The following is a 26,854-nucleotide window of genomic DNA, read 5'->3' as shown; positions in this document are numbered from 1 at the left end:
GTATGATGACAATTTTTACAATTTTCTCTTACCAGGTTTCAGATACATACCACAGTACTGTAACTATAGTCACCATGCTGTATAATAAACCTGCAGGACTTATTTATCTTAAGTGGAAATCTACTTTTTTACTACCTTTACCTATTTCTCTTTCTCTCGCTCGCTCTCTCAGAACACACACACGCACATCCTGCCAACCACTAATCTGTTCTCTATTTGTGAGTTCAGGTTTTTGTTTTCTTTGGTTTTAAGATTGCACATGTAAGTGAGCTCATAAGGTATTTGTCTTTCTCCGACTTATGTCACTTAGCATAATGTCCTCAGGGTCTATTCATGTTGTCTCAAATGGCAGGATTTCCTTCTTTTTTATGGCTGAATAATAATTCTGTTTGTGTCTGTGTGGATATGGGTGTATACAGACCGACATACCATGTTTTCTTTATCCATTCATCCCTCTGTGGACACTTCAGTAGTTTCCGTGTCTTGGCTACTGTAAGTAATGCCTCAGTGAACATGGGCTGCAGATAGCTCTTTGAGATAATGATTTTGTTCTAATAAATACCCAGAGGTAGAATTGCTAGATCATATGTAGTTCTACTTTTCACTTTTTGAGGAACCTCCATACTGTTTTGCATGGTGGCTGTACCAGTTTACATTCGTACCAACAAATGCACAAGGATTCTTCTTCTCCACATTCTTGTCAACACTTGTTTCTTGCCATTTTGATAATTACGATTCTGATAGGTGTGAGGTGTTATCTCATTGTGGTTTTGAGATGCATTTCCTTGATGATTAAAGAAGCATTTCATGTATCTGTTGTCTATCCATATGTCCTCTTCGTAAAAATGTCTTTTGTGATCCTCTGCCCATTTTTTAATTGGGTTGTTTGTTGTTTTGTTTCTATGGAGTTGTATGAGTTCTTTATCTACTTTGGATATTAATCAGATCCATGTTTGAAAATATTTTCTCCCATTTCATACATTGTCTTTTCATTTTTGTTGATGGCTTCCTTTGCTTTTTAGTTTGATATAATCCTGCTTGTTTGTTTTCGCTTTTGTTACCTTTGTTTTGGTATCACATCCAGAAAATCATTGCCAAGACCAGTGTCAGGGAGTTTATCCCATCTATTTTCTTCAGAGTTTTACGGTTTCAGATCTTATGTCCAAGTCTCTAACCCATTTGAGTTGATTTTTGCATATGGTGGAGATATGGGTCCAGGGTCATTCTTAGGCACGTGGCTATCCAGTTTTTCCAGTACTATTCACTGAAGAGACTGTCCTTTCCCCATTGTATAGTCTTGGCTTTGTTGTTGTGAATTAGTTGACCATGTATGCATAAATGTATTTCTGGGTGTTCTCGTCTGTTCCATTGATCTGTGTGTCTGTTTTTATGTCCGTGCCTACCATTTTGGTTGCTGTAGCTTCGTAATATAGTTTGAAATCAGGAAGTGTGATGCCTTCACCTTGGTTCTCCTTTCTCAGTGTTGCTTTGGCTATTCAGCATCTTTTGTGGTTCCACACAAATTCCAGATTCGTTCTATTTCTGTGAAAAATGCCATTGGAATTTTGATAGGGATTGCGCTGAATCTGTAGATTGCTTTGAGTGGTACGGGTATTTTAAGAGTATTCTTCCAATCCAGAAGCACAGAATATCTTAGTTGTGTCTTCTTTAATTTCTTTCATCCATATCTTACAATTTTTTAAATTGTTATTTCTGTCAAAAAACCAAAATAATTGAAAAAACTAGCCCATCTCTCTACTTCTGTGTATTCCCTTAGCAATGGCTTTCACATTTTCTTAATCGTGGCCCTCAGTAAGAATTACATTTTATGTTGCAACACAGTACACACAGCCTACATACAAGTTTCATGAAATAATAAACTTGTTACGTCGCTACTATATTTTCTATTTTATTCTTTTTATTTTATTTCATTGTTTTTAAACATTCCTCTTGATCCACTCAATTGATCTCATCACACACAATTTGAAAACTGCTATCCTAGAACATTTGTACTCTAAGAAAAACAAATAGAACTATCTCTGTAATTGTCGGAAACAACATTTATCTTTTCTTCCTGCCTTTCCAGTTTCCAACAACCCTATATAAATGCTACAAAAGTGAAATGCTTCCTAACATGAGTTAGTAAATCCTCTCTCCATTATAGAGAAAGATAACATTTAGTCACTAAACAAAAAGACATGTAAAGTCAATCTTTTGAAGAAGCATTTATTTCTGTTGGTTGTGCCTATTAGAAATATGGGAACCTATTTCTCAAAATGAATTTTATTCATTCTGATAAGGCGGGAGAGCTCCTGCCTTGTGATAACCTAAAACAGGAAGAGAGGTAGTAGGAGTCAGCCTGGGATGTGGGCTTATTACAGGATTAGCCATCACTAAATTATTAGAGCTTTGCTGCATCTGTCCAGGATGACATTGACTCAGCTCTGCCTTTGACAGTAGAAATAGATGAAGATAGTCTTAATTATATATATCTTAATATCACTTAGTAGAAGTACCCAAGAGAAAGATCATAAACCTTTACTTAAAACATTGAGGAGTATTTCTCATTCTTTTCTAGGAGGAACCCTTAAAAACTAATAATTCAGATGTGGAAATACTACATCATATTAATAATTCAGTACATATTAGTATTTTCTTCTTTATCTAGTATCTTTACAGCTTTCTGTCAGTGAACTCTTGGAGTGTTTTTCTGTGTTCTGGGATGGAGAATTTTGTTGTTTTAGTCTAAGTTCTAAATACAGCCACTGTTAGGTTTCCAGTGAGTGTAACAAATACTGCATATATGATAATTGCTCTTATTTAGTATTTTATGCACATACTGATCTTATTATGAAGACGGTAAGTGTTAATCTGGTTAAAGCTGAGTCACAGTACTTAGTAGTCACATGATTTGGGGCAAGTTAATGTTATCTGCACCTCAACTTCCTCATCCGTAATATGGGTGTAATGCTAAGGGGGTAATGATGTACTGTTTCTTTATGTAGTAACCCTAAAATATCCATAGTAAAGTTTCCCCCAAAATCATGCACCTAGGAATGCAACTCCAGCATTTATCTGACTTTATAAAACAGTATAGTGCCACATGATTTCTTAAGAACTAGATTCAATTGCCTTACCATATCTAGATAAGTTAGCCAATCTGGTAGTGTTTTTCCATTTTTTTCCACTGCTTTCTCATCTGTGTCTGAAGCTCCTAGTACAGTATGTTACAGAAATTATAGCATAGACCCTGAGTGTTTTGTCTTTCCCTTCCACTAGAGACTATGTTAGCTATAAATGGTGGCAGTATGTTTTTGTGACTCACAAAGAATTGTGATAATTTTTAGTACATGTATTTTAAGTGTGAGGAATACTTTATAAAAAGTGATGAGACATATAGTATTTATTAAATACCACGTCTTTAAGTTCATAATGATAATAAACCTTTTTATAAATACCAAAAACTATACATGGGGTGAAGATAATTTTAACACTCTCTGGCCAGTTTAGATAGATAAATAGATAGAAAGAAAGAAAGAAAGAAGGAAGGAAGACAGGTAGATAGATGGCTAGTATAGAGAAAGAAATATGTTGACAGCTTTTAAATAAATTGATTTCAGAAGTTTTATCTCTCTTTATATAAAAGTCATCACTGTCAACATTAAATGCTGTGGTTTAACCCACTTTTTTTGCATAACATTGCTCTGGGTGTTATGCAAAATCAGTACAAGATAGTATCTATCCTTCTGGAATGCCAAAATGTTCTGTAATTGAATATATATTTGACAGTGTTGAGTGGATTGTATATAGAGAGGGGAGCAAAATGCATTAAGTTTCAAAATATTTTTCCACCAGAAAACATTGCTTTTACTAGGCAATGTTTTTTGAAGGACTTTTTGAAGGACTTTTTCATGCACTGTAACTGGTAGAAATTAAAAATTTATAAGAGTAATGCCAACAATTTTGTATTCACTTTGTTATGTTTAGTCGATCCTCCCTGGAAATGAAATCTTAGTTTCTGTTTGTATTTGGTTATAGAATGGTTTGAGCAGAATTATTATTTTAGAAAGCTTTAGAAAAGTAAGCTGATTTGTGGAAAATTGAGGAAAAAAAGTAGAATAGCTAGTCCTCAGGGAAGATAGCTGGGAGCTTAACTAAAGATAGAAGTTGATTATCAAGGATAGTCTAATATAGATTAAGAAATGAAAAATAAGCTTTTTGTTATTGTTTTAGTATTTAGCAAAATAAATATCCAGATATAGTATAAATAAAATTATACTGTCCAAAATATCATTCCCCCCACCCAAATGATCCATATACCCTCAAGACCATCCTTTATCTGCTTTTGAACCAACATTTCAAACGAACTTTGGCCCCCGGTGATGTTGGTACAGTGCAGGGCTGGATGCCCACAGTAGGACAAGGAGTTAAATACATTGATGTACTGTCCTAAAAGCTGCCAGGAAATTCAGATAACTTTCCTTAGTTTATTTTGAAGAGCAAGAGATGAGAAAAGAGTCTCTCCATGGTAAATTCAGTCCGTGCGTACTGACAAATATGATATGACACAGAACTTTTTGTTCAGTGGTCTTGCATGGAGGGGCAGTAACGTTTGCATAAACTGCCTGTTCTTGCTCTCAAATGGCCATGAGCCAGTTTCAGCGTGCTGATTCCTTAGTGAGGAAGGATCTACACAGAGCGTCCATCTCAGTGGCTGGGCAGGAGGGACCCTCCGGCAGGGTGTGGGCTCAGCGGGGACAGTGCTGTGGCCACCAGCAGCAGTTACCCTGGGGGAAGCAGCCGGTGTGGCCTGTTCCCATCCGCACCTACCAAGTCAGCACCCTGATGTTGGTAGGCTGCCTCCCAGAGGTCCAGGCACTGGAAAGGCTGCTCTTGGTGACAGTGTTTATTCCTAAGGCCATCCCGAACAGATCGTCGGGTTTCATTGAAAGAAACACTTGGAGACGGAGGGAAGAAAGGATCGTTTGGGGGAAGGAGATTTGGTCCAGGACTCTCATCAGCACACCCTATTAAAATAACAAATCTGGAAGCTTTTCTTTTTTGGCCATACTGATTGGCTCCGAACATTCTCATCTATCTGTTCCTTTGATTAAATATCACTGCTTTGATCTCATCCCTTTTCTCCCATGGTGACCTCGTGTCTCTCTTTACCTGGGACAGTTCATGCCTGTTGCCATGGCACATTTTTTAGCAGTGCCCATTTCCATCTCAGAAGTCTCTCTGGGCAATAGATTTTGTGGTCATTCTAGATTCTTACCTCAAATTCCCTGTTTTTAGAATCCATCACCATTTAAATCCCATTTTTACATATATTTTTGTGATATCTAGTCTACATAGAGTTTCTTTGACCAGCGTCCTTTTGTATTCCATTTGTTGATGGGGATCAACAAATCCTGGTAAACTGGAACTTTTATTCAGTTTTTAAACATGACATCATTTTCTCTGAACACGCTGGGTTAAAGATGGCTGCAGAGTCTTAGCTCAGCTCCCATCAGGAGGAGGCTCTGCCTGCCCGCTCCCCAAGTCTGGGCTGGCCCATGACTACTTTGATCAACTGAGGATGGCAGGGTGATGCGAAGCAAGTTTTGGGCCCAATCACTGAGAGGACTAAGCACCTTCCACCATGGTCTTTTGGAGCCCTGAGCTGCCGTGAAAAAAGTCCAGCTACCATGCTGGAGAACCCATGAAGAGGGCTGAGACCATGGTGGAGAGTAGCCAGCCCACCAGCCTTCCAGGCCTGTGGTAGGATACCCCCCAGAGGTACATGCGTTGGAAAAGCTTTGACCCTCCGCTCAGCCCAGCCCTAACTGAACACCACTGAGCCCCATCAGTGCCACATGGAGCAGAATTGCCCAGCTGAGCTCTGCCTAAGTTCCTGACCCATACCATCATGAAATACAGTTAAATGGGGGGCGCCTGGGTGGCTCTGTCGGTTGAGCATCTGCCTTCAGCTCAGGTCATGATCCCAGGGTCCTGAGATCGAGCCCTGCGTGGGGCTCCCTGCTCAGCGCAGTCTGCTTCTCCCTCTCCTGCTCCCCCTGCTTGTGCTCTCGTGCTCTCTCTCTCCCTGTCGAATAAATAAAAGCTTAAAAAAAGAAAAGAAAAATAGCAAAATGGTTAGGTTAAGCCATTGGGGTAGTTTTTTATGCAGCAGAAGTTACCTGAAACAGCAAAACATTTTTAGGTACACCGGTTACTTGAGACGTTATTTTGATAAAAGAGTACTGTTGATCCTTTGGATTTCTCTGTGAAGATCTTTAAAAAATATTTATTAAAGATACATGATAAGTGAATGAGTTGATGTATCTTAACTCTTAAAAGGTGGCAAATTGACGTGAGCACCTGCCACCTGTCCTCACATTTATCTGCCCTCATAATTTATCTGCCCTGTGTCATTTTACCGTTCCCACCCACACATAATTAACTTTGAAGATCACATTTGATTTTATTGAGAATATGACATAGTGGGGGCTCCCGGGTGGCACAGTCGGTTAAGTGTCTGACTCTTGGTGTTGGCTCAGGTCCTGAGCTCAGCATTGTGAGATCAAGCCTTGAGCCAGGTTCCACAGTGGTAGTGGAACCTGCTTGAGATGTTCTCTCTCCCTCTCCCTCTGCCCCTGCCCCCCAACCAACCCCCTCCAAAAAAAAGAAAAGAATATAACATATTAAAGTTTAGTTTAAGCAGAAAAGCTAAGTACATTTGACATAGACTGCCATCTAATTTAACAAAAAAGTTTCCTTCTCTGCGTGCGTTTGGTGGTAGACTGCTTCGATCTTGGTATCAGGCACCTGGCACACAGAAAGTTTGTTGAATTAATGAATACAGGTCTGTTCAGGTCATTCTATTTTGCATTTTGGCCATTTTCCCCCCAAATATCTGGAGATAACCCCTCCCCCCATACCACGAATCAGATTAAGCGTTTCAGTATCTAATAATACAAGGTATGATAAAGAATAAAAAATAAAATATTCTGGATAGTGTTCATCCAAAAATGCTTTTCTCACACTGGTGACCAGGGATATCGTTTCTGTGACATTTCCACTGTGGTCTGCATGCACAGACTGTCATATCTGAAGATCTTCAGTTCATGGACTTGTCTGTTTTGTATGTCTGTAAAGATCGATTCCAGCCCTGGCAATAAAGCTTCACATGTATAATACATCCCTATCCCTTGTTTCCTGAGGGCCCAGATGTAACTTCAGAGGTCGCACAGCTGGTGTAAAACAGAAACCAGACTTTATCCCAGAACTCAGAGCTCCTAGCTCTATCCGAAGTTTTGTTTTGTATTGTTTTCTGTTTTCTTTCATTCTCTCACTAGGGCTTCCGAGCCATGGCTCATATCTAATGACTTAGCAGTGTTTGGAGTGAGAGGATGACTGGAATAGGAGAAGATACTTCTGCTTGGAGAAGATGGGCAATTGCCAGCCTCTGATACTAGAAGGAATTGTATCTCTCCTGTTTTTTTCTAGAATCAGAGAGTCTTCCATAGATGGTTAGATGTAGTCGTCCTGGACAGGCAAACAGGAGTGCGAGATAGAGGAGATGAGATTCTGTGGAACATTTTTTGTACATTTTTACAGATCTCTCACCACAATTAAGATTCCAGAACTGACTTAACTAACAGATGGTTTGAGCAAGCTTAGAAAAGAATGATTAGCATTTCCATAGTGTTTTACAGTATCCATAATACTTTAATGGCTAATTCATGGAAACTGCCTAGCAGTGTCTGGCACCCCCTAAGCCTTGTACAGATGCCAGCTATCGTTAGTAAAATCACCACCATTGTGTTCCCCAACATAATATCTGAGTATCCTTAATATTTCTGTGTCACAAATAAGGAACCTCCAGCTCAGAAAGGTCACCTGACATCCAAGGGAGCAGACCTGGGCTTTTTCTAGGTCCGCTAAACCCCAATGCAGTTCTGTCTCCCTTTGCCAGGGGGCAAACTGGTTGACCTTGACTGTTAACCTAGGGATAAGCTCTGTCTAGTCATTGCAGAGCCAACGCATCTTTTTCTCATGGAGCGGTTCAGGGAGATGGGGAGAAAACTGTGTGCAGTGTTTTAAGATAATTATTGTGGAAGTGGCCTAAAGGTTAGAATACAGAGGTGAGAAACTGGAGGTGGGATCAGCTAGGAGACTGGTGCGTAGTCCAGGCGTGAGTTATTGTCGAAATGGGAGGGTTTCTGTAGCAGGAATGAAAATGAGGGACCAGTTTTCTCATCTCCAGTAATCCTTGCTCTCCCCATCCTCTGTACACCCCATAGTCAACCCGTTCCAGCCCCTCATCCCAAACCTGATTACTGTTAAAGACTTGGAAGCTTTTTGCTTACAGCCATTCTGCCTTGCTGGCTCCCACAGAGCTTCTTACAACGGTTTGTAATTTCTTTAACTGCAGGTTTGAATCAGGGTCTGATGTGTTCTTCCCCCGAGGTCTTTGTGACTGGAGAGAAGAAATCCTAACTCTATTGGTCTGATAGCCCAAGCTTTCTAGACATCTGATGTGTTGGACTTGGGGGTTAGCTTTTTCTTTCGGTTTTAGTGGGTGCTGTTTGTATTGTGATTTGGAAAGTAAGAAATAATTTGCTATCCTACTACAACAGTAGAACAATCTCCCAGGACAAATACTTCTCTGTTCATCATTTAAAACTTTAATCATCATTTAAAACATCATTTAAAACTTTCCTTGAAAGTTTTAGCTCTTCGGAGCTTTGGTGCGTCTTTAGATCTTCTTTATTCAAAAGTAGCTTTGAAACAGTACGTGTAATTGAACTTCAACTCTGTACCAGAGACATGAGTTTTCATTCATAAACATTTTTGCCGGAAGTTCTGAAAGGAAGGGGTGCCAAGAAGACGTATTCTATAATTTAACCTGGTATAAATGTATGTAACAGTTCAGAAAACTTGATATTCTGTAGCAGTTGACTCAGCGTAGTCTCTTCAAGTACAATAGTCAGACCTGTTTTTAAATGCACAGATTTCAGGTTGCAACTCTGACTAAAGGTAAAACGCACGTTTTATGTCTGAACATGTTTGTTCCTTTGACAAATGAAAGCTGTATGTTCTTCATATACGCATCCAAGCTTGAATTTTCCCTGCTATTTAAATTATGTAGGAAGTCCCGTATTTTGCTAACAGATTTTAAAAATGATATATTTTGATTCGGTGACTGAACATATATTAAAATACATATTGAAATTTAGTTGCACATTAAAATATCAAATATAAACCAATCACTGCTTTCATCTACCTTACTTGGGGTATCCTGAATGTTGCGCTTTAAAAAAACAAAACAAAACAGGATCAATTGGTTGAGTCAGGTAATTTTTTTTTTTAAGATTTTATTTATTTATTAGAGAGAGAGCAAGCACAAACGGGGAGAGACAGAGGGAGAGGGAGAAGCAGAGAGCTGAGCAGAGAGCTGGATGCCGGACTCGAACCCAGTACCCTGGGATCGTGACCCAAGCTGAAGGCAGACACCCAACCAACTGAGCCACCCAGGTGTCCCTAGTCAGATAATTTTTTGCATTTGGTTTTTAAGTAACAAGATTTTAGGCTTCTGTCATAAACATTCCTTTACAAATAACACATTACTGGGGTAGAAAATCTCCATTTCTTTTTTTTTTTTTTTTTTAAAAGACTTTATTTATTTATTTGACAGACCGAGATCACAAGTAGACAGAGAGGCAGGCAGAGAGAGAGAGGGAAGCAGGCTCCCTGCCGAGCAGAGAGCCCGATGCGGGACTCGATCCCAGGACCCTGAGATCATGACCTGAGCCGAAGGCAGCGGCTTAACCCACTGAGCCACCCAGGCGCCCGAAAATCTCCATTTCTAAGAAATAAAAACAAAATGTGTAGTCATCTCTGTATTTTTTCTTTTTAATAGAGTTATTTGAAGTGCTGTGGTTATCTTGATAAGCCTGAAAAGAACTGTGGCCAGATGGATCCAATTTATAGATCTGAGAGTAAAGAAAATGTTCAAAATTACCATTTTTTATTTCCAATGACATGTACTTCAGTATTAGTATTCCTTTCACTTTCAGTCTTTAGCCAATTCTGAATATAAATTAAACAGCATAGAACTTGGACAAAAATTTAAAATTGATTAACGCGTTCAGCTGAGTAATGAACTTAACTGATTGGCTGACTCAGGTGCTTGATGCTAAGCCCCAAAGCTGACACACACGCTTGCTCAGTCTGCCTTGAAGGTTATCTTCTGTTCCTCTTTTAATGCAGAAATCATTTGGATAATTATCTGATTTATTGATTTTTTTTTTTCCAGTCTCAATTTACTTTTTTTATGGAGGTAACACCTCTAGGCAGTAGCATGCATCCATCTCAGGCGTCCAGTGGGACGAATTCCTGGAGGAAGGTGCGGGACAGACATTTGCAGCAACACAGCAGTTTCCCTCGTGCTCCGTCCTTGTCACTTCTATGCTCAGACCAACAGCTTAGCTGTGTCTAGTCCCGAGCTGCCTGCTTCTGTCCTTCGGCGTCCTGTGAGATCCACTCATGTCGATTAGAACAGTAGTTAATCCCTCCCTGAGCTGCTGTCGTCCCCTTGTAGGAATCCACCCTGGTTTCATTCTCTCTCCCGAGCACGATTTGGGTAGTCCCCAGACAGGGGCTGTTATGGTCAATGACACTGGGAACATTCTAGCCCGTCTCTTTGGCTGCATACATGGACACTTTTGGTGTATACCTAGGAGTGGAATTCTTGGGTTGGACATGCATATGTTCAGCAGTAGTAAACACTGCCCAGTGGTTTTCCAAAGTAGCTGTACCAATTTCCTCTTCCACGGCTCCTGGCAGTCTTTAATTTTAGCTAATCTGGTAAGATTACCACAACCTCATTGTGGTTTTAGTTTTGTTTCCCTGCTGTGTAATGGTGATGAACGCCTTTTCACGCACTTACTGACCATTTGGCTGTCCTCTTATTTTTTTTTTTTTCTCCCTCTCCCTCTCCCCCTGCTTGTGCTTGCTCTCTCTCTAATAAATAAATAATATCTTAAAAAAAAAAATTACCTGACTAAACCAATTGATTCTTCTTTTCTTTTTTTAAAGCGCAATATTCAAACTTCAAGGTATAAGCACTTAAACCTACAAGTGCTTTGTCCATTTACAAATTGTATTGTTGTTTTCTTTTGTAGAAATTCTTTATACATTCTTGATAGAAGTCCTTTGTTAGATACATGTATTGCAAATACCTTTTCCCAATTTTTGGCTTACCTTTTCAGTTGCTTAATAGTTTCTTTTGATGACCATCAATTCTTAATTTTTTTTTTTTTTAAGATTTTATTTATTGGGATGCCTGGGTGGCTCAGTTCGTTAAGCGGCTGCCTTCAGCTTGGGTCATGATCCCAGCGGCCTGGGATGGAGTCCCACATCAGGCTCCTTGCTCGGCAGAGAGCCTGCTTCTCCTTCTGCCTCTGCCTGCACTCTGTCTGCCTGTGCTCACTCGCTCTCTCTGACAAATAAATAAATAAAAATTTAAAAAAAAAAGATTTTATTTATTTACTTGGCTGACAGAGACCACAAGCAGGCGGAGAGGCAGGCAGAGAGAGAGAGAGAAGAGGAAGCAGGCTCCCCTCGGAACGGAGAGCCCGATGCGGGACTTGATCCCCAGGACCCCGGGATCATGACCTGAGCCGAAGGCAGAGGCTTTAACCCACTGAGCCACCCAGGCGCCCCATCAATTCTTAATTTTAATGAAGTCCAGTTCATTAACCTTTCCTTTTATGGTTCTTTTTTGTGTCCCATTTAATATAGTTTTCTAAGACTCTTGAAGACTTTATTAAAGTAATAATTTAGAAAGAGCTAAACAATGTACATTTATATTGTTGCATAATTTTCATTCACAAACTTTCCAAATAAAGTGTCCCAAGTGTTTGATAAGAATTGAAAGCTAAAATATCATTCTCTTTTTAGTAATAGTAATTTGAGAGTATATTGGAAGATCTGTGAGAAGGTAAAATTTGACTGGCAGATGATTTTTATCTTACACAGTAAAAGAAAAGTTTGTATGTGGAGACAACATAAGTCTTTAAAGAGACTCACATTTGTAGTCAGTAAATGATAGGTGGAAATCCAGAATAACGTTAAGGTAAACATGAAGTGAATAACCTGGGTAGAATTTTTTAAAAATAAAAATTTTATAGGAAAAAGAAGTAGCCGAAAATCATCATTTTGTAAACTCAGAGCTAAGAGGAGATGGTCTTTAACGTTTATTAAGAACTCTACGATAAACCAAAATCTTCTTAGTAAGAAGTAGTGATTTGATAACCAAGATCATTTTAAACATGGTCACAGGGAAAGTGTATTAGGGTAATAGAAGCCATTTGGTAGTTCTGTTTGGGGTCTTACCATTCTTAGTCATGAGATTAAAACTATACTTATAAAAATACCTATGAATCATTTCTGAATTCTCTCTCTCTCTCTCTCTCTTTTTTTTTTTTTTTTTTTTGGTCAAAACTACTGTCTTTCAACTGGTTTGTTAGTATGTTTTGTTGGTACAAACTCCAAATATATTTTATATCTTAAGTTCTTTTCACTGTCATTGCCATCATCCCAGTTCAAGTCCTTGTTTGTCTCATGCCTAGAACACTGCAGGTGTGTCCTGTCATCCTGCTACTCTTGTGCCCCCAAAACCCATTCTCTGTATTTCAGCCACACCGATCCCTGCACACATATGCCTTGTAACTTCCCTGTGGAAAAGCCTTCAGTGGTTTTCTCCTGTTCGTCGAAGAGTGGCCATCAGTCCTTTTTATCCCTCATGCTCTTCCCTCTTGCTCTTTATGATGTAACCATACCAGCCTCCTGTTTGTTCCTAAATAAGCCTGCTTCTTTCCTACTGCCTATATTTTTACATTCTCTTCTGTCTAAAATGTTTAATTCCTGGTTTTCCCCATGGTTCATTCCAAATCTTCAAGCTTGTGCTTAGATTTTTCTTCCCGGAAATGCCTTCTTTGATCACCCCATGGAATTAATTTTGGCCTGCCCAAGTTACTACATAATAATCAGGGTTGGTTTTCTTTGTAACAGCCATCACCATCTTTAGTTATGTTGTCTGTCTGTTCATAGTGTTTCCTCCAACTTGAATTTAAATTTCAGGGACCTCATTTGTCTCCCATGCCCCAGTCCCTCACACAATGCCTCGTGGATACTCAAGAGAGAGATTAATGAAAATCTGTGCATCCCAAATTCTTAATGATATGAAGTATAAATAAGAATTCAGACAAATGAGCTAATTTGTTACCAAAGTAAGAGAAGATTTTTATTAAAAGAGATGAAATTTGACCTGAGCTTTGAATGGTAGTTAGAATCTGATTGGTGGGAACTGATGAACTCTAAAATTCTGCACCTGAAACTAGTATTACACTGTATGTTAACTAACTGGAATTTAAATAAAAATTTGAAAAAATTAAAAGATAATAAAAATAATAACAATTTGGTGGGGGCCACTATAGTCAAATGACCGCCATGACCAAGTAAACAGTTTGGAGCAGAAGATTCTCTCTGGAAAGTTGTGGGAATTAAGGTTGAATTAGATATAAAGGGCAGGAGTTTGCTAGCTGAAGAACTAAACAGAGGGTTTAGGTATGATACAGTTAACAGTGGAAAGCTAGTGTCAGCCCTTGAAGAGGGGCTATGATTTTTCTCTGACCTGCTTTAACTATATCCCACAAATTTTTGTGTGTTATATTTTCATTTTCTTCCTAGTTTTCCTTATGATGTCTTCTTTGACCCATGGGTTATTTAGAAGTGGATGGTTCAGCTTCCAAATATTTGTAGATTTTCTAATATCTTTCCATTACTGATTTTTAATTTCATTCTCTTAGAGTCTGAGAACATATTTTGCATCCTTTCCATTCTTTGATATTTGTTATGGTTTTTGTAGCCTGAATATGGTCTATCCAAGTGAATGTTCCCCACATTTTGGGAAGAATGTATTTTGCTTTTGTTGAGTGGAATATTCTATAAACATTAATTAGATAAAGTTGGCTAGTAACCTTTTGCTCTGCCACACGGTGCTCAAAGCTGTGGCCATCTTCCTGGCAAAGTGGGCAGAGAGAAAAGAGAAGGAAAAACAGAGATTTCCCATATAACCCCGGACCCCACACATGCATAGCCTCTCCCTTTTTCAACAACCCCCACCAGAGTGGTACATTTGTTACAATGGATAAACCTACGTTGATACATCATAATCAGAGTTTACTCTTACCTTCAAGTCTACTCTTGGTGTTGTACATTCTGTGGAGTCAGATGCTTAGTAACTTGCATCCATCATTATGGTATCCTACAGAGTATTTTCACTGCCCTAAAAATACTGTGTCCCACCTATTTGTCCCTTCCCTTCCCCATCCCAATTCCTGGCAACCACTGATCTTTTAACTGTCTCCATAGTTTCGCATTTTCCAGAATGTCATATAGGTGAAATCACACAGTATGTAGCCCTTTCAGATTGGTTTCTTTCACTTAGTAATGTGCATTTAGGATTCCTCCCTGTCTTTTCACGGCTTGATAGCTCATTTCTTTTTAATGCTGAATGAAATTCCATTTTCTGGAGAGACCATACTTTATCTGTTCACCTACCGAAGGACACCTTGTTTGCTTCCAGGTTTCAGCAGTTAGGAGTAAAGTTGCTGCAGACATCCACGTGCAGGTTTTTGTGTGACATAAGTTTTCAATTCCTTTGGTAAACACTAAGATTGCTGGATTGTATGATAAGAGTGTGTGTCGTTTTGTAGGAAACCACCAGAGTGGTTTTAACAGCTCACATTCTCACCAGGAATGAATGAGAGTTCCTGTTGCTTCACGTCCTTGCCCGCATATTTGGTGGCGGCAATGTTCTGGATTTGGGCCACTCTCTTAGCTGTGTGGTGGTATTCATTGTTGTTCTGATTTGCATCTCCCTGATGACAGATGATGGTGGAACATCTTTTTATACGCTCATCTGCCATCTGAGTATCTTCTTTGATGAGGTGTCTGTTAAGGTCTTAGGCTCCTTTTTTATTGGGTTGTTTCCTTTTGTTGAGTTTCAAGACTTTTTTGTATATATTTTGGGTTATAATTCCTTATCAGATGTGTCTTTATCAGATATAAAAATATTTTCTCCTTCAAATGGAGAAATACATTTTAATACATTTAAAATGCCTGAGTTGCCTTGTCATGATCAGTTGGTCCCTCACAAACTATTAGGAATCCATTCTTCTGATACAGTGTCAGCTCTTGATTTCCTGGAAAGCAGATTATCTTCATTCACCTTGGTATGGAGTATCCCTGATAGCTTTGGATATCTTTTTACTCTCCTTGCTTCATTTTTTTATCACATTTACACATTTCTCTCGGTTCTTCTGCAGCATGCATTCTGAAACCAAGAGAAAGTCAGAGAGGAGGATTGTGATTTCCTTTCATTATTCAAACTAAATTACCAGAAATGCCCTTTTAAGATGAAATATTGAGTCACTTCAGAACAAGTCAGTCTAGAGGAAGAGCGCAGCCTTACTTAGCTCATGTTTTCCATCCTTACGAGAAGTGTTGATGTTTCATGCTCGCAAGATGTGGTAGGAGCCATCACCTCCTAGCCAAAAACAATCCTTTTTCTTCAGGACTGCCGTAGTACTTTATAGAAAGATTAAAAATATCAACCCCAAGGGCGGGGAAATAGGCACTCTTAATTTAAGCCCTATTAAGCACTGACAATCCCAAAATTTGGGGATGTCAGCTAAGACTGTGTATGTGTACACAACAGTCTGATGTGCTAACTTAAAAATAGGATTTTTGTGGTTCAAAGATTATGCCATACACACACGTAAACACACATATATACCGTTGAGACGGAAATCACACTTCTCGGTGTAGTTCATCAGATGGCTGTTTGTGTTAGTTAAAAATAAAAATGGGGCATGGGAGCCCTTCGTATGTACTAATAATAGGGAAGGAATAATTAAATTATAATACAGCTGTAGTATAGAACCTATAAAATGTAATACTTCTTAGTCCTTAATAAAATGTGTATCATTTATTGAAGTAGAAATTTTCATGATATCAGTGAACATTGAAGCTACCGAATATACTTCGTATAATTGCCTTTTACAAGAATTTATATCTATGTTTATATAGATTCATATAGGAAGGTAGTCTGGAAGGCGGTCGACCAAAATAGATTGTTCTCATGGAGATGAGACTAAAAACGTTTTTCATTTTCCTCTTTACCTATTTAAATATTGCTAGAGATTTTTGTCATTATGTATTACAGTTCACCCTTGAACAACACAGGTTTGAACAACCGTATGGGTCCACTTACATGCAGACTTTTTTCAATACAGTGTAGTTCTATAAATGCATTTTCTTTTTTATGATTTCCTTAACATTTTCTTTTCTCTGGCTTACTCTTTTGTAAGGATACGGCATATAATACATATACAAGATACGTGTTAAACAACCGTTTATGTCCTCGGTACGGCTTCCAGTCAACAGTAGGCTAACTCATAGCTTTGGAAGAGCTAGAAGTTCTATATGGTCAGCAGCCCACTTCCCGCATTGTTCAGGGTCAACGGTGCTTACTGAATCTGACCAGGGAGAGGGGAAAGAAACGCTATTTTCATTTGGAGAAAAGAAAAGATTTCTATATTCAAAAGGGTAAAAGAACTAGAACCTCTCAGAAGGGCCAAGATGGTACAAATGACGGCTCATGAGATCGGGATAAAGTTTTTAACTTTGACTTTTTAACACTAACGTTTCACAGAGCTGACAGAAAGGACAGAACGGGTTGTTTGAGATGGGAGTTCCGCATCACTAATGATGTTCAAATATAACCATTTGGTGGGGTTGTCATGGAAGTGATCGGAGCATGGAGTGGTTTGACATTTTGCCTTGGGACTTGCTCGATAGATGAGATTTTTAACACGGGTAGAAGGTTGGATAAGGGGACCTATAAAAATCTTTCTGATGTTCATTCCTGAATACAGAGAGAATTATGCTTTAACCTGCTTGTGAAAAAGTGACTTAAGAAGAAAGCATGGTAAAATTCACGTGAAACATGACCTTCTTTGACTATGCTACAATACAGCACCCTGCGAAGACAGTTAAAGGGGCTGACACGAGTGCTTTCTATCTGCAGCTTCTCACTGGGGAATCAGTGAAGGGAAGGAGGAATTGATTCTGGACTTGCCACAGTGGGAGACCGTCAACTGTACAAGTAGGATATTATTTGGGGTCACGAAGCAGCAGATCAGGCCAGTGATTTCTCAACCCTGCTGAACCTCACCATTAGTCTTCAGAGCTTACACATATAGATACATATTTTTAATAGGCTCTTTGCGGGTCCTGACCCCACGGATTCAGATTCAGTAGCTCTGGAGTACGGCCTGGGAATCAGTATTTGTTCATTCTCAAGTACTTTTGGTGATTGGCCAAGTTTCGGCACAACCACAAATTAGAGGTACATACACACGTATCAGGGCAGTTACCAAATACCAAAAAAGGAGAAAACATAAGGACCATTGGAAGGTATCAGATGTTTCAAACTGTCTACAGAGTTGCCTCCCTGAGAAGCCTGTCCACGGCTAGGTGCTGCCAGGGCCTGTGTTTCCGGTGTTCCCTTCAGTGCATCAAGCTGACCTGCTTAAAAGAACCAGTTTTATTTATCAGTACGTTACGTAATCCTGCTCGTGAATGCGAGAAGCGGTTTGAAAAGGCATGTTGGTAAAACGTGTTGTGCTCATAAAGAAAATGTCAAGGAGGATCTGCTCGAGTTGAAGAGAAAGCAGCTGATGTTTAAGACGTGGACAAGGTGCTTATCCTCATGACCAGGTTAACAGCAATACGGCCGCTGAATATTTGTTGGAATTGTGCATCTTTGGTTTCACTCCCAAATGATGTTAGTTGGGGGGAAGGGGATCGAAGGTGACCTGTAGGACTGTTAACAAATCTAGAACATAGAACGAAAGGAACTGCCGTCACCTGCTATCCCACCACCTCGGCTTCCTAAATAATAGAGTTGACCCTGTCGTAATGTCCCATTTGTCTTTCAAGGCCACTTCTGCCACCCAGGTTCCCAAGTTCTCTTTAGCCTCCAGTGAGCTAGTTCCCTGCAGTAGAGGGTTGCTTCCATACTGGAATGCTCTTTCCCAGCAGCCACTAGGCAAACTCCCGACTCCCGTCACGTCTTCGCTCCCACCTTCCCGAGGCTTACCCTGATCATCTAATTTCAAATTGCACCTGTGCCCCAGTCCCCGCCCAGACCTACATTTTCCTTCCTCCAGTGTACTTCACCCCTTTCAGGAATTATTTACTGTGTTTATTGTCATATGTCTGTCTTCTCGGCTATATTGTCATATGTCTGTCTTCTCGGCTAGATCATCACTGTGAGGGCAAAGATCTTTGTTCTGCTCATTTGATGTATCTTAAGTGTCTTGAACAGCGTCTGGCACGTAGTAGGCTCTTATCAAATAATTGTGTGTTAAGCGGATGCATCAGTATATGATGCCTTGATTGTTTCTCACTAGTTCTTGACGCTGCTGCAGCCGGCTTTCAGTAGGGCCTTCCACAGTCCCACGGCTCAGACTGTCCCACATCTGAGGTCCCGAGTCCCAGCTCACTGGCCAGAGTCGCTCCACTGGTAGAGTTGAAAGCCTCTACTGCTTGGTCTTGTCCCCAACAAGATCTGAGGTTTCCCCTACATTTCGGCCTTAGTCCTGCTGTGCATTTCACATCCCTTGTAGAGATCGGCCTGTCGGGGTCATGGTGAGAAGAGTGCTGAGCTCTCAGCAATCGCTGGGTAAATGACATGGGGTGATTATGGGAGTGGCCCACTAAGTTCTGATTTTTAGCTCAAGAGCCCCTTAGAAATGACCTAGTCCAGCTCACGTTATGGTTCAAGAAACTGGAGAACCACGGGATGAAGTTAGTTTTCTAAACTCACAGAGCTAGTTGGAAGCAGTTCTGGGACTGAGTCCTGGCCTGGCATCGTTTGCTGGTGTTTTAGGACACCGTTTGGCACCAGCCGGTGGGGACGGTTTCCCCACGCCCTCCTCTACTCCGTCAACGCAAGGCTCTGCTGCTTTCCCTTTGCCTTCTCACCTGCCTGCCTTCACGCAGATCCAGGTTTCTCTAAATCTCACCCCACACGTGGGACCCATTCTCCCATCCCAACCCAAAGGCTCGTGTTCCCTTCCCCTATGGATACCCGTATTTGGAGAAGGCTTCCCTGCTTTGCTTGTCCCTGGTTACCCTCATGCTGGGCATGGGGTCCAGAGACAGGGGAGGCTGGTGGCAGGTGGCTGCTTCCATCTGTGACTCCGGGTCAGTCTGTTCTGCCCGTGTGTCCCCAGGAGCTCCTCACCCCCATCAGCTTCTCTTGTTCCGACCCCAGGAGAAGCAGGGGGAGAAGGGGAGAGAAGCGCCGCCCTGCAGGGGGGGCGTACTCGCGAGTTTCAAGGGTGTCTCATGAGCTTCACAGCAGCCCTCGCGGTGAGTGGGGGTAGATACTCTTTCTCCGTCTTTACTGACAAGCAAGGGAAATGCAGGTGAGAGTGAATGGTTTCCCCAACCTCGCAGCCTCCGCAACGGGGCTGGAAGCTGAGCCTCCAAATCCTGCTTTAGCATCTTTTCTCCGGTGTCATATTTTCATGTTAACCGAAAGAGACAAAAATTTCTCACCGTCTGCTCTCCTGGAATGTACATAATACCTTTCCCCGAAGACCTTATTTAGTCTTTGAAAGTCTTCTGAGGATATCAGTCTGGATCTCTCTAGCATTTTAGCGTGTTGGCTCTTAGAAAAGACCACTGACTATTCAAACAGCGGTATGATGGACAGACTCCCTGATACTAAGTTGTCATCTTCATGTGACAGTCATCAAATGTCGTTACATAGGGACCTATGTTCGCAGTGTTCTGGTTTACCTTTGAAGAATCTGTTGGGAACATTAAGATTCTTGATTCAAACTGTGTATCGTACAACTGTTAATGATTTGGTATTTTTACGAATTTTGAAAACCCACGTATTTGTGGGGGGTTTGTGTGTGTGTATGTGTGTGTGTTTTTAATATTTCATTTATTTATTTGACAGAAGGAGATCACAAGTAGGCAGAGAGGCAGGCAGAGAGAGAGGGGAAGCGGGCTCCCCTCCGAGCAGAGAGCCCGATGCGGGGCTCGATCCCAGGACCCTGGGATCATGACCTGAGCCAAAGGCAGAGGCCCTAACCCACTGAGCCACCCAGGTGCCCCTATTTGTGTTTTTTTTTAATGAGTGTAAGAAATGCCTCTTTACAAATAAAACATGATACATTACTGTATTTAAACTAAAAAACATTCTCTTAAATATGTATTGCTTACCTCATAACAGAAAGGGATGTCTTATCACTGTCCGTTTTGTTAAGTCTTGTAAACAGAGGTTGAAATTAACTTTTAACCTAATTAAATTCAACTAACACATTAACCAAATTGTGTTAATATTTATGTTAACCTCACTGCCAAACCAAGTGTTGTCAAACATACTGTGGCATCTATACTCCTGAGAAAAATGAAACGCAGTTACATCTTTGCAAGTCAAATAGGGGAGTGACATTGTCCTGCTAGGACTGGTGCTGGGAGCTCCTGCCAGACTTCTCCGCACAGCGGGTCGGGAGGGCTTGTGTGCAGAGTGGCCATGGGGTCTGTAACGCGGCTCACTCTTGCTGCCATTTGTCCTTCCTAAGGCCACAGGCTATGCAGAGATGTTTGTAGGTAAGAGTCCTGGAAGGTGCGAAAGACTCTTGTGTCCTGTTTTCAGAACCGCTCTGTAGGACGATGTCACAGTCGATGCCCCGTAAATTCATACAAAGTCCCTGATAGAAATGGGAATTGTCCAAATCCATTTCCTGCAGAAATGATACCCACGCTCTAGATTAACTGTCAATACTGTTATCCCCACACATGTTTCAGTTATTTTTATGTTCCAGATTGCCACGTGGCACGCCGCCTGGAGCATGCCCCTTGTTGAAACCGCTCTCCATTCCATCTAGTGCCCAGAAGAAAGTGAGCCTTTGTCGGGAATATAGTTTACTTTACAAGTTAGAGTGAGGGGAGAAACCCCTTTGAGCAGGATGGTAGAGTTGTGCAAGTATTCTCACGAATTGTAACCACCGGCCCTCAGTCAGTTTCCTGAATGATTAAAAAAAAAAAAAAACAAACTCTGAGTCTCAACCTCCTGACAGTTTTCCATCCGATTTGCTGTGTCCAGTCACGTATGTTATCACTGGTGTGCAATTTTGCAGTTTGCTTCCTTTATAAATTAGACATGCACCCTGCTTAGGGGACAGTACACACACACACTAGCATGCATTGATTTACACTGTGAAATCACAAGAAGCTTGTAAAGTGGTGTTTAGAGTAAAAACGATAGCCTTATGAAAATATATTAGCAATATTTCTTACAACAAATGTAAACAAAAATAGTAAATAAACGTGCAGTGTAGCACCATGTATTTTTAAACGGGGAGTGAGCATCGAAAAGAGAATCATCTTTAGGTACCAATATGATGTAGGGCCTTTCTTCTTGCTTAACCTTTCATATCGTTTCTTATCTTTATTAGTCGATCCTTTTCATTTCGTAACTCACAGTCACCTTATGTTAGTCTGTCTGGCTCTATAACAAAAATACCATAGACTGTGTGGCTTAAAGAACAGGAATTCATTTCTCATGGTTCTGGAGGCCGGAAGTCCAAGACCAAGCCTCTGGCAGATTCCAGGTCAAATGAGGGTCCGTGTCCCTAGTTCATAAACTCATCTTTGTGCTGTGTCCTCACACAGCAGTAGGAACAAAGGAGTACTCTCCTATCTCTTCTAGGTACAAAAGGGCACGAGTCCCATTTGTGACCTCATCACCTCCCAAAGGCCCGAACTTTTTTTTTTTTTTAATAATTTTCTATTTTTTTATTAACATATAATGTATTATTAGCCCCAGGGGTACAGGTCTGTGAATCGCCAGGTTTACACACTTCACAGCACTTACCATAGCACATACCCTCCCCAATGTCCATAACCCCACCACCCTCTCCCGACCCCCCGACCCCCAGCAACCCTCAGTTTGTTTTGTGACATTAAGAGTCTTGTATGGTTTGTCTCCTGCCCAATCCCATCTTGTTTCATTTATTCTTTTCCTACCCTTCAAGCCCCCCACGTTGCCTCTCAACTTCCTCATATCAAGGAGATCATATGATAGTTGTCTTTCTCTGATTGACTTATTTCACTTAGCATAATACCCTCTAGTTCCATCCACATCAGGCCCGAACTCTTAAATACAGTCCAGGGGGGCTTAGGTTTCTACATCTGACAGGGAGGAAGGTGACACAAACCTCCTGTCTATGACCCACCCATTCTGTTAAGGAAGGAAAAGAAGAGACAATCAAATAAAGCTAATGGTTGAAAGGTTTAATCCTTAACAGGCTGAAAAGGATTTTCATGATGGTCTTTCAACTGGCCAGTCTACGACAGTTTTATAAAGGCATAGAGTAGAGTTTTATTTGATAGTTTCTCTCCTAATGATTTCTCCTATCTTTTTTCACATTCAGGACCTATTTGCGCATGACCAGTATGTCTATGGAACAGAGTAAACGGCTGACCATTATGAATTGTTTGTTTACTCAGTAGAGCTATTACCTCATCAACTGAATTTTGAGTAAGCTTCTCTTAGAATGAAAAAAATTAAAATTAATCCACCTAACAGGACTTTTCTGAGATTCTGAGAATAATTTTCCAAATATATCTGGAAAGGTAAATTGATTTTAAAAGATGTATAATTGATGAATTAACCTCATTTTCAGAAAACCCATTTATGATCCACTTCTGCTTCTGAATGCCCTCAGGTAGATGTCAAGCCAAGTGAAGCAAATAATTTTTCACTCAGTGAAAGGGAATAATGTGTAGTAGAATAGAACGACAAAAGAGAAAATGTGGTTTGGCCGCTGAATTTCCTGCTAACTTCCACATTTCATGTGTGTCGTTTACTGTCTTGCAGGTATGAGAAAGTGCCAGTCATCTTGGTGGGGAACAAGGTGGACCTGGAAAGTGAGAGAGAAGTATCATCTAATGAAGGCAGAGCCCTCGCGGAAGAGTGGGGCTGCCCCTTTATGGAGACTTCCGCCAAGAGCAAAACAATGGTAGATGAACTCTTCGCAGAAATCGTGAGGCAGATGAACTATGCGGCACAGCCCGACAAAGACGACCCGTGCTGTTCTGCATGTAACATACAATAGCATTCGAACACGGCTGTCCTGGACAGGGCACACAGGTGACACCACCACCACAGGTGACACACACCTCGTCTGCCTGACTGCAGAGCACGCAGGATGTGTGGTGTGAATCCACAGTGAAACAGCCCCCCTATTCAGCATCGAGCAGTGATTGTCAGTTGATATCTCTGAGTAACATTTGGGTTCAGGAACTCCGGTCTTCACCACGGTCCTCCGTCTCCTGTGTGCACCTGCAACTTTAAGGCATAGCCGATTGATCTACAGGGTGATCGCCTCCAGAAGCCGTGATGGCATTGTCGCTGGGTTGACAGAAGCAACTATTGTATAAATTAAAAGTAACCATGAGAGAGAAACCGGAAGAGTCCCTATGACCGCTTACAGTTAAAATATTTTGTCTTCTTAAAAAAATAAAATTAAGTAAAGGAGAAATATTTTCCTAGGAGAGTACTGAATTTCAGGACTGGAGATAGTGCTTCTAACCAATGTATCCCGTCAAGTAAGATAACAGCTGGCCTGCCGACAGCATTACAGGGAGCGAATCTTCCCTCAGCTGACATATTCCCGTTTCTCAAAATTGATGCTTAATTGTAGATGTTATCCTAATTTGTGACGCAGAACTAACCCGCGCATCAGTCCTTGACAGAGCAGAAGTCAGAACGGGTCGTGTAGAAGAACAGAGTCTGGCTTTAGAATGTGTAAAAACCACCTGCTTGGCCGCAGAAGATGGAGGCTCTCAAGAGGGTTTGATCCCCTTTAAAACCCCGAGCCCACCCTCTGTTCCTGAAGCAGGGGTGGTCTTAATCACTTTACTGAACAAGAAGGAAGCAACTGTCACGGGAAGATTGCCTAGCCTTACTCGCAAGATGTGTTCTGGTCGATGAACTAGTACCATCGCGTAAGGAAAATGAAGCCATGTTGCATCCACACGTTCCCATTTGCGGAAACCTCACAGGACAGTACAAATATCTTGCATTTTTACATTCGTCAAAGCAGCAAATTCCTTCTTGCCTTTAAGGGCTATGGTTGTGGTGTGATTCTTGGCTAACCTGCTTTCAAAATCAAGTTTCCTGTAGCAGAGCTTTACTGCAGGCACCTAAAAATTGAATAACCATGTGAAATAATTTGGGTTTAAAAGTAGAACATAAATTATAGGGTGGAAGGCAAGGGACCCAAAAAAAAAAAACAAAAAAACCCTAAAAAAACCTTTTATCTTTAATTTTCCTGGGGAATTATATAAAGATTTTCTTAAAACAATTTTGCCCTGATTACTGAAGTGGCCAATAAAGCTAGAGTAAGTATTTTGTTTTGAAACGGTGCTCCGAGCTCTGGCACTTTTGGTTTTCATAGCCCTGAAGTAGTTATCATTTGCATGACTAATGGCGCAGGCAAAACCTATCCCTAAGTTTTTACAATCAAGCATAGAAGGGTTTTCAACCAATCTCAGAGTTGTAAATGCTGAAGAGCGTATCTTGAGCTTAATCCTCTGGAGAGAAATTTGGCCTTTGGAACTGCACTGTCACTGAGCCTGCGATCCACGTCCTTGCCTCACGTTCTGTTGGCTTCACACACTTGTGCAAGTAACCTCTGGTCTTATGTGTGTACCTGAGCGAAGAATGTGTGTTTGTGTGTGCATGTGTGTTTATTGTTCCTAAGAATTTGGCACAAGTCAGAGATAATTGCCTATACTCAGACTCCGTACTGCAGGATATAGTGTATCACAAGCATTTTTTTTCCTTTTAAATTATTTGTGTGGGTTTGTTTTCTTTTTTACACATTATGGAAATCATTGCTGGCCCCCAAGTGTTTGGTAAACTGGCACTGAGTTTAGAGGATGGCAGAAAGGTAGATAGTACTTTTCACAGATGAGAAAACAGATTCATGGATACAACCAGGCCGTGATCATGAAAGATGCTTTGAATTGTGAATATTTGCATTCTTCAGCATAGTGTTTTCTGACAACCCCCAACGGGGAAGCACCTCGTTTACAGGACAGAAAGTTCCAACCTGTTTTCTTGGAACCAAGCTCTGTATGTCACAGCTGATTCAACTCAAAACATTTAGAGAAATCCGAGATTCAAGAAGTATGATTTGTCCACAGAAATAGAAATATTTGCTAGTGAATCGGCTGAGATTTGAAGCCTCTAACTTCTCAGAATGATTTTTTTTTTAGAATTCCGTATTTAACAGCAATTTATGACAACTAAGATTATGTATTAAAAACGTCTAAAGGACTACAGTTTTACATTACGGATTGCTATGCAGACAAGAAAAAGAAGTTAATATGAAAGGAATGTCAAAAACTTAAAGTGGAAAAGATTATCTAACCCTTTGGATTTTCGTTCGGAAGTGTTTGTGTCAGACAAGAAGGCGGGTTTTTACTGTATAGACGTTGCAAAGAACCGGTCTGGCTGCCTGATCAGTGTTTCTACACAGCCCTCCGTGCTTAGTGACAGAGCCTCAAAGATCCCCAGAAACATGGGAAACCTCTTGTGCTCTTCCTGTTGGTGTTTCATCGGGTAGGAATATAACTGGGTTTGAAGGAATGTGTTTGTGGAGGTGTTACTAACAAGCTGAAGAACAGGAGGGTCAAGTGACATGACGTCACAGTGGCTACAGAGAGAAGTCGGTGACCTTGCGTCGCTGTTGATTTTATGCCCTGATCAGACGAGCAACTAGTTACGTGAACGTTTTTCTAACATGCCTTAAAAAATGTTATGGTTTGATCCAAAGACCCACTTTTTCTTTAGCTGTTTGTGATAAGCTTTTCTTCTGTTTTCATTTTGTCTTGTTTCACTTCCGACAAAGGCAGCGTTTTTTAGGAGGTTTTTTTTTTTTTTCCTTTTATGATGCATCCTTTTTGTGGGGGGGGGGGGGTTTAAGCTGTGATAGTGATGGTAACTGATGCCTTTTCCTTTCGTTCCATTTACACCAAACAAGCCAGCATTGATCAAAAGCATTACATAAAATCTTCCTTAAACTATTGAAAGGTGCTTCGATGATTTTCTCCTTTGGTTTTTAGAGGTAGAACTTAACTTTTGACTAAGCACTTAGGCGTTGCCATCACTTTTCTGTGGTAAAACTACTGATACTTGCTTTTCTTTATAAGGAAATGTTGCCTAAGGATGTCTGCCGTTAGTTTTCAGGAGTTTTCCAGTGGGAATGTTGTCAGCGTATGTCTGAATGTGAAAAGTGCTTATTGTTTGTGGCTGTTGGTTTTCTTGTTGGTTTGTTCTGTTTTTTAGTTGTTTTTCTCACTAGTTTTGTGTTCGCACTGTTAAGCTTTACTTGTCTCCTTTGCCAATCAAATGTTAAAGACTGTGGGGGTCTTTTTCTTTCTTTTTTTTTTTTTTTAATTAACGTGTCATTGTGCATCTATTAAATCTTGATCAGGGTTTCAAGAATGACTGCAGTGGGTTTTGGAAACAGACTTATCATTATTGATTTGGGGTTTCCTAGAGATATAGTTCACAGTTAATTGTTGAGCTCTAATACAACTGACCATTTAAAATTGAACAACAGTTTATTGTTTTGTAACAATGTCAGTTGTTAAACCTTGACATTTCGATTAAAACATGAATTGTAGTTATAACTCAATGCAA

General features: G+C 40.5%; 1 protein-coding gene across 1 annotated transcript in view; it reads left to right on the top strand.

Annotated features, from left to right (window-relative positions):
* Window positions 1–24,425, top strand: part of RAP2A (RAP2A, member of RAS oncogene family) — a 33,402-nt gene extending 8,977 nt beyond the window's left edge. Inside the window, exon 2 of the mRNA XM_032864129.1 lies at window positions 23,021–24,425. Within this exon, the coding sequence (XP_032720020.1) occupies window positions 23,021–23,258 (238 nt within the window). The 3' untranslated portion in view covers window positions 23,259–24,425. The remainder of the gene's footprint in view (window positions 1–23,020) is intronic.
* The last annotated feature ends 2,429 nt before the right edge of the window (window positions 24,426–26,854 follow it).

This window comes from Lontra canadensis, unplaced genomic scaffold (genome assembly GCF_010015895.1).
Source record: "Lontra canadensis isolate GAN:19392208 unplaced genomic scaffold, GSC_riverotter_1.0 scaffold26, whole genome shotgun sequence".
NCBI classification, from domain to species: domain Eukaryota; kingdom Metazoa; phylum Chordata; class Mammalia; order Carnivora; family Mustelidae; genus Lontra; species Lontra canadensis.
The sequence above is the reverse complement of the archived record's forward strand: the minus strand, read 5'-3'. Positions and strand labels throughout refer to the sequence as shown.